This window comes from Schistocerca cancellata, chromosome 4 (genome assembly GCF_023864275.1).
Source record: "Schistocerca cancellata isolate TAMUIC-IGC-003103 chromosome 4, iqSchCanc2.1, whole genome shotgun sequence".
Classification (NCBI taxonomy): domain Eukaryota; kingdom Metazoa; phylum Arthropoda; class Insecta; order Orthoptera; family Acrididae; genus Schistocerca; species Schistocerca cancellata.
The window spans coordinates 643070003-643082702 of NC_064629.1; the positions used below are offsets into that span (position 1 = coordinate 643070003).

At 37.6% G+C, this 12700-nt stretch overlaps 1 protein-coding gene across 1 annotated transcript in view; it reads right to left on the reverse strand.

Annotated features, from left to right (window-relative positions):
- The window catches only part of LOC126183517 (early endosome antigen 1-like), a 214041-nt gene extending 212014 nt beyond the window's left edge, over positions 1–2027 (reverse strand). Inside the window, exon 1 of the mRNA XM_049925573.1 lies at positions 1848–2027. Within this exon, the coding sequence (XP_049781530.1) occupies positions 1848–1889 (42 nt within the window). The 5' untranslated portion in view covers positions 1890–2027. The remainder of the gene's footprint in view (positions 1–1847) is intronic.
- Between the last annotated feature and the right edge of the window lie 10673 nt (positions 2028–12700).

Consider the following 12700-nt stretch of genomic DNA (forward strand, 5'->3'; position numbering starts at 1 on the left):
AAAGGTGCAGAAAAAAAAATTGGGAATCTTATAAAACTATAGGCCTATTTAAAGAACTCAACATATTAATTATGCCTAGTTTCTACATCTATGAGATAATTCTCATTTTAATGACAAACAGTACAGCACCATTCAACAGAGACTTCTGTGAATACAACACAGGAACCAAACAATTAGCATATTTGCAACAAAAGGCTTGAAATAAGACAGAGAGACAAAATAAATTAAGTGAGGTTTTTTATACAAAAAAGTGCCACCAAGCATGTAAACAAAACAAATGTAAAAACAAATTTCCAGTGACATATATAATAGTTGTGTATAGGATGTATTGCAGTGACATGCATGACTTTTCCTTTGCATGCAATATATTTCTGCATACAGTGTAAATTCTTGAACTGCACACTAGATAAATATTGGGCATGTATAAAGAAATACTGCCTTCATATTTTATGAAAATGTAAGCATTGCATACACACTGGACAACAATCATACAATGTAAATTGTATATGAATGAATAAACGAAATGAAAGGATGTCCGTTTCTCTCTACATGTAATCTGCAATTGTGGGCCCCATCTACTGATTAAGCAGGGATGACAAACTCCTCATAACTATGCAAGTGATCTAATAGATACCATGTAGCCACACGACTCAAATCACTGAATGTGTGGAGATTTCATGAGCGATAATTATGCGGAGATTTCATCAGCGACAATTATGCATCATTCTGATACACAGTATGGCAATGTCAGTAGGAAATGAGCATGCTTTGCATCCTTGAAGTAACTATTTGCGCAATATCTAAAATCACTGAAGCACACCTTAAATAAGGATGGCCCAATACGATTCAAACATAGTTTCTCCTGATGATTAGTCAAATCTTTGCATCACTATCTGCAGAAGGATAATTCACAAGATCATAAGGAAAAAGGTAATTCTACTGCTAGATATTTCCAGCCTGGGGTCTAAAGATTTTTCAATGTCAACAGGTGTTAGGTTCAGAACTTCTAATTTTTATTTCTTTTAAATAGCAGGATTATTGTACATGCATTTTCATGAGACACAAGATTATAGACAATACCAGAAAAATGTGCTGTAGTCGCAGGTGCCTCACAGACAGAACAGTGTGCGTCATTGTTAACTTAATCACAACAGTGATGATACATTAAGTTACAGCATAATCAAACTAGCCAAACATATAACACAAACGCTGGAGCTAAGACTGAGGTGCTCCTATGGCATGGAGAAAATTTCTCATGGAAATGCACATTAAGAACATCCCTGAGAATACAGAACTAGAAATGAAATCATATGCTGTCCCAGTTCATATTCACCAGAGGAAACAAGCAAACATGTAGCAAACTGCAGAGTGAGGCACACAATATCAGCAATGCCCTTGGTTAACACACCGTTTCAGGCAAGCCTTTTTGCATATGGACGTGAGTATACAATAGTGATGCGTCTACAAAAGTAGGGGGGATGGATGACGGCGACAAACATAAACCAACATCATTGTTACCTACATTTTAATTTATTTTTCGTAAAGGCTGTGTAAAATACAGATGTTGTCTTTAAAGAGGTTGCCCCAGAAAAACCATTTTATTCGCAAAGGTCAGAAGTAACACCCAGCCTTTCAGGCAACGCCTACCTGCGGTACGGTTTTCATCGTGTTTGTAATAGATAGTTACAGTGTTAACTGAAATGTGCATCATTATGGCTTCGATTTATGTACAATAAAACAGTTCTGTGCTAACCATCGATTCAAGGTATTAAATATTCTCTTATCATGTCAACACAGTGCAAAATTGTAAAACGACACACCAGTATAAAACCTGAAGCTTAACTTACCCTGTCTCTTATCCTGTTGACTATGTTCTTTATATCAAACATTGTTTTTCACAATCTGTACACATCTAACACACCAATCAATTTCAAACACTACAATTGCAAACAAGTGACAGTACACTCCGATCAGAGTCTTTTACAAACATCAGAAACGAGCGCTCAAACCAGTGATCACTCGCTCAGATATATAATTGTCAAAGATGTTACTATTCATATTGTTGCGTACTAATTACAACAACGATAAAAACATGGTTACACAATCCAAATTTTTTTGACGTTTTATGTGCTCCAACTGTACTCCGAAGACGTCTCTCTCTACTGCCCTCGCCGCAATTTTGTTCAACAGATTCCAGAATTCGATCAGATTTACTGTTTATCTCTGTGTACTTCTGATAACTATATCACTGAGAGTAGTATCAGTTTTAGTTCCATATCTTACAGAATAAAGGACGTGTATATCCATATATTCCTCCCAGCTTGCGTTAATTTCTTTTTTGTAAACGTACACTTGTGTTTTATTTTGGAATGATGAAATTTATCTAACAATGTCTACAAATCGGCAGTTTTATACGACTTCCGTCTTTTTTTTCTTTTCATGTGGAACAAGATGGAATCCACTCTAATCCATGGACATCCTTTCTAAACTAATATAAAATTATTGTTATCTGTCACTATATGTCTTGGAGTGGTTTTCAACAAAACACTACCATTAACTTAGGTGAGATTGGTCATACTGATAACTTTGCTTTACTGTGCGTGATTTTAAATATAATTTTTTCGGGGAAAATCTGAGAGGAACTCTGATTTTCACGCTGTTCCATGAGTTCTAGAACATATGTTGAACATTCTATAGTTGGAAGGAGCTAACAGTATATCACTTCCAATAGGACCATGTGCAGTAAAGCACTGTGGTGTTCAAATCAGCACTCAGTTAGATGATAGAGTTATCTTTTTTTTTTGGAGAAACTATTTAAATTTTTGAAAGTTTCCACTAGAGGTAGCAACAGTCAGCTTGTGTTTTAATATAGAAACGTAATATTTCTCTACTAAATCAATACGTGAGAAAGAAGTGAAAGAGGTAATTTCGCATTTATAATTGGATGACATCTGTCCTGGAATATACGTAAATCGTAAAGACGGGTTCTCTTCTCTTCTAAAGAAGTTACTAGAAAACATTTGGGAAAATGTGAAGCAAAATTCGATTTCAGATTCCATGAAGTGTAGTACATATCTACTTAATAGAGCTACAAAGGAAATGTAGCGATTTTGAAGTAGTTAAGATACATGGCAAGGCCGTGAATGGAGTATTTAGGAAAGATTCTAACAAACGAAAGCCAAACAATAACGCTGGACATCCTATGAAAGCTGTAGTCTGGAATTATAGTGATGATTCAACTGAACGTGAAGAAATGGAAATGGGATATAATAATCTGACTGAAATACTCAGTTATGTATAAACTGAAAACTTCATTCATAAAAACATCATAATAGAAGGAGGCATTGAAATGAGCCAATTTATGTATGTTAGATACATGGTACAGAAATTGCCTGCTGATGATATCAAAGGATCTACTACTACCTGTATTGAGAAGTGTAGGATAATCTTGAAAGGGACTGTGAAAGCAGGTTCCTCAGAATATGAATGCAAGAATATAATCAAAAATGAAACGCCATATGTATTGTTAACTTTCTTCAGTGTACCAGAATTAAATCGTGTTGTTTCAGTAGGATGTTAATACTGACTGAAAATGATTACCATGGATTTTGTAATAATTGTTCTATTTTTAATGTGATACTTTTTTTATATAAATAATGGGAAAAAGAACTCAAAAAAGAAAAGTACTGGAAACCAATATCACTGGGAACCAAAAAAGATGACCTACAAATCCCCTACTTAGCCTACGCAGACGATCTTGCAATAATGGCAGATTCTAGTGAAATGGCAGTCAAACAGATAGAAACCTTAAAAGAGTGTGCAGGAAAAGTTGGCCTACAAATATCTTTTGAGAAAACGGTGTTTACAACAACAAATCTAGAAATTTCTAAGTTACAAACCAAATATGGAGAAATTAAGAGGGTACCATACTTTAAATATTTAGGAGAGATAATTTCTGAAAAATACTCACAACAAGAAAGAATATTAAAAGCTCGTAGGGGTCTAGGGCTGGTCCAAAACATTTACAATAAAAAATGTCTATCTATAAATACAAAAATTAAACATTATAAGTCGGTAATTAAACCAATAATGCTATATGCCAGCGAAACCTTGACACTTAAAAGAAAAACAGATATGGAAAACCTGAAGAAAGAGGAAAGGAAAATCATTAGGAAAATTCTGGGACCAAGATGGACCAAAGAGGGGTATAGATTACAGAAAAATTCTAAAATTGAAGAATATTCTAACATAGAGATAGACATGAGGAAGAGGCGTCTAAAATTCTATGGCCACATAATGAGACTTCCCGATCACAGACTTACAAAAAGAATAGTAAGATACGTAGCATCCCTTGTTAATGGAGGAGAATGGATCAAAAATGTAAAGAAAGATCTGGAATTAGCCAACATTACTACTGAAGACACGAACAAAAGAAACAATTTCAAACTTAAAGTTGACAAATGGGAGGTCAAACCAGAGACAAAAGCGCCGAGAACTGGAACAAAATGGAGCGAAGAAAGAAAAGCTGAATTCTCGCAAAGAATGAAGACCTGGTGGGCAAACAAGAAGAATAAGAAGCCCCAGAAGTGAACCATCTTTACTTAGCGTCTTCCATGTTGGGAGCTTTACGACTAATAATAATAATAATAATAATAATAATTAAAATTGTTGGTTTTTCGTTTTGAAGGTAAGTTTCTTTTCATTTTTTGATTTGATTTCTGTGTTTTGGCGAATGAACCTAATTTTTAATATTCTGGTACAAAATATTTCCTTTGAACATACATCTTAGTCTTTAGAGCACTCTTTCATATCAGAAAAGTCATGCAAAAACTGAGAAATCACAATGTGGGTCAGTCACCAAAAATCTGGCAGAAATTATTTCACAAATTTCAGGTTAAATATTTAACAAAATAGATGAAACTTATTTGGTTTGTAGAAGTATGAGTTCATTTTTGCACACTTTAGACACATGAAATTGAATATTACTCAGTTATATGACAATTTAGGTAACCAATACATAACTAAATTATGAAATAATCCTGAAAAATTGACAAATCCCATCCCTGTTGGTGGTATTTGTCATAGTGGTTACTGTGAATAGAGATCTCATTGAATGATGGATTATAAATTAATCAATTAGTTCTATGTTCCATTTATCCCTATAGCAATACATGTTACTATGAGAAAGATTTTGGGTTAAACGTGTTACTTACATGTACTTCATAAAAAATATGGCAATTTAAACAGAGACAGACACAACAGTATGTAGTGATCATCATAATCATTAGATGATGAACATACGGCATTGTTGGACAGGAGGCCCCATTTGGGGGAGTTCGGCCACTGTATTGCGAGTACTTTTTAGGTGACGCCACATCAGCGGCTTGCGAGTCAATGATGATAAAAAGGATGATGAAGGACACACAACACAAAGTCCCCTGCCAGGAATCGAACCCAGGCCCCCTACGCAGTAGGCAGTAACACTAACACTACACTACTGAGTCCGCCGCTCATGGTCTCGCGGTAGCGTTCTCGCTTCCTGAGCACAGGGTCCCGGGTTCGATTCCCGGCAGGGTCAGGGATTTTCACCTGCCTCGAGATGACTGGGTGTTTGTGTTGTCCTCATCATTTCATCATCATCCAGGAAAGTGGCGAAATTGGACTGAGCAAAGATTGGATAATTGTACGGGCGCCGATAACCACGCAGTTGAGCGCCCCACAAACCAAACATCATCATCATCACTACACTACTGAGACGGACACAATAGAAACAATAGTAAGATGCCACTTTTTGAGCAAGAAAAGACAAACAATATCTCTAAACGTTGTGCTAGTGTAAAAATTTCCAGAAAATTTCTATGGTAAGTCTTGTGCAGACATAGAATATATGAATGCCTTAACATTACTGTATCACAATGTACAAGCCTTAAGTAGCAGATCTGCATATTGAATAACTGTTGAAGTTCAGGTAGGGCATATACACTGAAGCGCAAAAGAAACTGGTATAGGCATACGTATTCAAATACAGATATATAAACAGGCAGAATACAGCACTGCTGTCAGCAATGCCTATTTAAGACAGCTAGTGTCTGGAGCAGTTGTTTGATCGGTTACTGCTGGTACAATGGCAGGTTATAACGATTTAAGTGAGTCTGAACATGGTGTTAAAGTCAGCACATGAGCGATGGGATACAGCATCTCTGAGGTAGTGATGAAGTGAGGATTTTCTAGTATGACCATTTCACGAGTGTACTGTGAATATCAGGAATCCGGTAAAACATCAAATCTCCAACATCGCTGGGACTGGAAAAAGATCCTGCAAGAACAAGACCAATGACGACTGAAGACAATCGTTCTATGTGACAGAAGTGAAACCCTTCCGCAAATTGCTGCAGATTTCAGTGCTGGACCATCAACAAGTGTCGGTGTGCCAACCATTCAACGAAACATAATCAGTATGGGTTTTTGGAGTCGAAGGCCCATTCGTATACCCTTGATGACAGAACGACACGAAGCTTTACGCCTCACCTGGGTCCATCAACACCAGTATTGGACTGTTGATGACTGGAAACATGTTGCCTGGTTGGACGAGTCTCGTTTCAAATTGTGTCGAGTAGATGGACGTGTACAGGTATGGAGACAACCTCATGAATCCATGGACCCTGCATGTCAGCTGGGGACTTTTCAAGTTAGTAGAGGCTTTGTTATAGTGTGGGGCGTGAGCAGTTTGAGTGGTATGGGACTCCCGATATGTTCAAAATGGTTCAAATGGCTCTGAGCACTGTGGGACTCAACTTCTGAGGTTATTAGTCACCTAGAACTTAGAAGTGGTTAAACCTAACTAACCTAAGGACATCACACACATCCATGCCCGAGGCAGGATTCGAACCTGCGACCGTAGCGGTCTCGCGATTCCAAACTGCAGTGCCTATAACCGCACGGCCACTTCGGTCGGCTTCCCGATATGTCTAGATATACTCTGACAGGTGACACATACATAAGCATCCTGTCTGATCATCTGCATCCATTCTTTCCCATTGTGAATTCCGAGAGACTTAGGCAATTCCAGCAGGATAATGTGACACCCCACACGTCCAGAATTACTGTGGAGTGGCTCCAGGAATACTCTTCTGAATTTAAACACTTCTGCTGGCCATCAAACTTCCAAGGCATGAACATTATTGAGCATATTGGGATGCCTTGGAACATGCTGTTCAGATGAGATCTCCATCCTCTCGCACTCTTCTGAATGTATGGATAGCCCTGCATGATTCATGGTGTCAGTTCATTGCAGCACTATTTCAGACATTAGTCAAGTCCATGTCATGTTGTGTTGCGGCACTTCTGCATCCTCATGGGGTCCCTACATGATATTAGGCAGGTGTACCAGTTTCTTTGGCTCTTCAGAGATTATGTCCTAGGGAAACAAATAACTCTCAAAAGAATGGACTGTCTAGGCAAAATTGTGAATATCATAAGTGAATTAACAGAAAAGAAAACCATTTTTGTTTTAATATACAGAACATTTTTCAGCAATTTTTTGTTTATACAAAAATAAACGTTTTTAATGTACTTTGAGGACCAATGGAAATATATGACAGCGCTTAGTACCTTCAATGTCAGTCACAAGTGTGCATAAAGTATATAAAAATCCTATGTTTTCTGTGTGAATTACCAGGAAGAAACTATTTTTGTCAGTACACGAAAAAAAAGCAATAAGAAATATTTCTTTGTATTTAGAAATTCTCATAGGGCTTTTGAAAGAAACTTTCAGATTGACCAAAGCGATTGTAATGAAGGAAATCAACTAGTTAATGTATTAATCTCGCAGGAGCAGTTATATCCACTCTACATGAGACTATTGAAATGGAAAAACGAGTGAAACAGCGATTAATCAGAAATTTATGGACAGTCTTATACATAAGTACTATAGTAAATAACATAATATAGTTTCTCAGCTCATAAAGTGACTATACAAGTTCTAAAAATGTGTTTAAAAAGAACTGTTGATCACTGTTAATAATCATTTTCTAAATGTTGTGGATATAGTAGGATCCAGGTGTTCATTAGAAGATGCTAGACTGTTAATGGAAGAGGCCAAACCTATGCAATTTGATACAATTGAAATCTCACCCACTTCTCCCTCTGAAATTAGGAAAATAATAAACTTGCTTAAAAGCAAAAACTCACATGGAATTGATGGCATTTCCAGCAAAATACTAACTATTCTTAACAGATAAGTAGGATTCTCAGCCACCTGAGTAATAGCTCTTTGGAACAGGGCATTTTTCCTGATAGACTGAAATATGCTATTGTTATACCTTTGCATAAAAAAGGGGATAGATCTGATGTCAACAATTACCTTCCAATCTCCCTTCTAACAGCTTTATCCAAAATTTTTGAGAAAGTAATGTAGTCAAGAGTAGTTTCGCATATCTGTAAAAATGAAGTACTAACAAAATGTCAGTTTGGTTTCCAGAAAGGTTTTTCAACAGAAAATGCCATATATACTTTCACCAATCAAATTTTGAATGATCTGAATAACCGAACACCACCCATTGGGATTTTATGTGATCTCTCAAAGGCTTTTGATTGTGTAAATCATGAAATTCTGCTAGACAAGCTCAAGTATTGTGGCATGAGTGGGACAGTGCACAAATGGTTTAATTCGTACCTAACTGGAAGAGGGCAGAAAGTTGAAATAAGCTGTTCTCGTAATATGCAAAGATCAGCACATTCCTCAAACTGGGGAACTATCAAGAATGGAGTTCCACAAGGGTCGTTCTTGGGTCCTTTGTTGTTCTTAATATATATTAATGACTTGCCATTCTATATTCATGAAGAGGCAAAGTTAGTTCTCTTTGCTGATGATACAAGTATAGTAATCACAACTGACAAACAAGAATTAACTGATGAAATTGTCAATAATGTCTTTCAGAAAATTACTAAGTGGTTCCTTGTAAATGGACTCTCACCGAAATTTGATAAGACACAGTACATACAGTTCCATACAGTAAATGGTATGACGCCATTAATAAATATTTACCTTAATCAGAAGCATATAGCTAAGGTAGAATATTCAAAATTGGAAGAAACACATTGATGATCTGCTGAAACGTTTGAGTTCAGCTACTTATGCAATAAGGGTCATTGCAACTTTTGGTGATAAACATCTTAGTAAATTAGCTTACTATTGCTGTTTTCACTCATTGCTTGCATATGGCATCATATTTTGGGGTAATTCATCACGGAGGAATAAAGTATTTATTGCACAAAAGCGTGTAATCAGAATAATAGCTGGAGTCCACCCAAGATCATCCTGCAGACATTTATTTAAGGATCTAGGGATATTCACAGTAGCTTCTCAGTATATACTCTCTTATGAAATTTGTTATTAACAACCAAACCCAATTCAAAAGTAATAGCAGTGTGTATAACTACAATACTAGGAGAAAGAATGATATTCACTATTCAAGATTAAATCTAACTTTGGCACAGAAAGCGGTGAATTATACTGCCAATAAAGTCTTTGGTCACTTACCAAATAGTATCAAAAGTTTGACAGATAACCAACAAGTATTTAAGAAGAAATTAAAAGAATTTCTGAATGACAACTCCTTCTACTCCATAGAGGAATTTTTAGATGTAAATTAAGGGAAAAAAGTTGTCATATTAACTTAATTATGTTGTTAAATTACTTTAATTATGTCATGTATTGGAAAATTTGACTTATTCCACATCATTACGAAATATCGTATTCATGATCCATGGAACTAGTATGATCTAATCTAATCTACTGAAATCTATGTATAAATACACTACCAAAACTTTCAAAGGTGTTGTTGTTGTGGTCTTCAGTCCTGAGACTGGTTTGATGCAGTTCTCCATGCTAATATATCCTGTGCAAGCTTCTTCATCTCCCAGTATCTACGGCAACCTACATCCTTCCAAATATACTTAGTGTATTCATCTCTTGTTCTACCTCTACGGTTTTTACCCTCCACGTTGCCCTCCAATAGTAAATTAGTGACCCCTTGATGCCTCAGAACATACCCTACCAACCGATCCCTTCTTCTAGTCAAGGTGTGTCACGAATTTCTCTTCTCCCTAATTCTATTCAATACCTCCTCTTTAGTCATGTGATCTAACCATCTACTCTTCAGCATTCTTCTGTAGCACCACACTTCGAAAGCTTCTATTCTCTTCTTATCCAAACTATTTATCGTCCACTTTTCACTTCCATACATGGCCACACTTCATACAAATACTTTCAGAAACGATTTTCTGACACTTAAATCTATACTCTATGTTAACAAATTTCTCTTCTTCAGAAACGCCTTCCTTACCATTGCCAGTCTACATTTTATATCCTCTCTACTTCGACCATTATCGGTTATTTTGCTCCCCAAATAGCAAAACTCATTTACTACTCTAAGCATCTCATTTCCTAATCTAATACCCTTAGCATCACCCAACTTAATTCGACTACATTCCATTATCCTCGTTTTGCTTTTGTTGATGTTCATCTTATATCCTCCTTTCAAGACAGTGTCCATTCCGCTCAGCTGCTCTTCCAGGTACATTGCTGTCTCTGACAGAATTACAATGTCATCGGCGAACCTCAAAGTTGTTATTTCTTCTCCATGGATTTTAACTCCTACTCCGAATTTTTCTTTTGTTTCCTTTACTGCTTGTTCAATATACAGATTGAATAACATCGGGGATAGACTACAACCCTGTCTCACTCCGCCGGCTGCAGTGGCCGTGCGGTTCTAGGCGCTTCAGTCCGGAACTGCGGGACTGCTACGGTCGCAGGTTTGAATCCTGCCTCGGGCATGGATGTGTGTGATGTCCTTAGGTTAGTTAGATTTAAGTAGTTCTAAGTTCTAGGAGACTGAAGACCTAAGATGTTAAGTCCCATAGTGCTCAGAGCCATTTGAACCATTTTTGAACCTGTCTCACTCCCTTCCCAACCACTGCTTCCCTTTCATGCCCCTCGACTCCTATAACTGCCATCTGGTTTCTGTACAAATTGTAAATAGCCTTTTGCTCCCTGTATTTTTCCCCTGCCACCTTCAGAATTTTAAAGAGAGTATTCCAGTCAACATTGTCAAAAGCTTTCCCTAAGTCTGAAAATGCTAGAAACGTAGGTTTGCCTTTCCTTAATCTATTTTCAAAGATAAGTCGTAGGGTCAGTATTGTCTCACGTGTTCCAGAATTTTTACAGAATCCAAATTGAACTTTTGGCTTCTACCAGTTTTTCCATTCGTATGTAAAGAATTCGTGTTAGTATTTTGCAGCCGTGGCTTATTAAACTGATAGTTTGCTAATTTTCACATCTGTCAACGCCTGCTTTCTTTGGGATTGGAATTATTATATTATTCTTGAAGTCTGAGGGTATTTCACCTGTCTCATACATCTTGCTCACCAGATGGTAGAGTTTTGTCACGGCTGTCATCAGTTGTTCTAATGGAATGTTGTCTACTCCCGGGCCCTTGTTTTGACTTAGGTCTTTCAGTGCTCTGTCAAACTCTTCACGCAGTATCATATCTCCCATTTCATCTTCATCTACATCCTCTTCCATTTCCATAATATTGTCCTCAAGAACATCGCCCCTGTATAGACCCTCTATATACTCCTTCCACCTTTCATCTACATCTACATTTATACTCCCCAAGCCACCCAACGGTGTGTGGCGGAGGGCACTTTACGTGCCACTGTCATTACCTCCCTTTTCTGTTCCAGTCGCGTATGGTTCGCGGGAAGAACGACTGTCTGAAAGCCTCCGTGCGATACCTCATCCAGAAACGCATCGTCTCGAAACCTGGCGAGCAAGCTACATCGCGATGCAGAGCGCCACTCTTGCAGAGTCTGCCACTTGAGTCTGCTAAACATCTCCGTAACGCTATCACGGTTACCAAATAACCCTGTGACGAAACGCGTCGCTCTTCTTTGGATCTTCTCTATCTCCTCCGTCAACCCGATCTGGTACGGATCCCACACTGATGAGCAATACTCAAGTATAGGTCGAGCGAGTGTTTTGTAAGCCACCTCCTTTGTTGATGGACTACATTTTCTAAGGACTCTCCCAACGAATCTCAACCTGGTACCCGCCTTGCCAACAATTAATTTTATATGATCATTCCACTTCAAATCGTTCCGCACGCATACTCCCAGATATTTTACAGAAGTAACTGCTACCAGTGTTTGTTCTGCTATCATATAATCATACAATAAAGGATCCTTCTTTCTCTGTATTCGCAATACATTACATTTGTCTATGTTAAGGGTCAATTGCCACTCCCTGCACCAAGTGCCTATCCGCTGCAGATCTTCCTGCATTTCGCTACAATTTTCTAATGCTGCAACTTCTCTGTATACTACAGTATCATCCGTGAAAAGCCGCATGGAACTTCCGACACTATCTACTAGATCATTTATATATATTGTGAAAAGCAATGGTCCCATAACACTCCCCTGTGGCACACCAGAGGTTACTTTAACGTCTGTAGACGTCTCTCCATTGATAACAACATGCTGTGCTCTGTTTGCTAAAAACTCTTCAATCCAGCCACACAGCTGGTCTGATATTCCGTAGGGTCTTACTTTGTTTATCAGGCGACAGTGCGGAACTGTATCGAACGCCTTCCGGAAGTCAAGGAAAATAGCATCTACCTGGGAGCATGTATCTAATATTTTC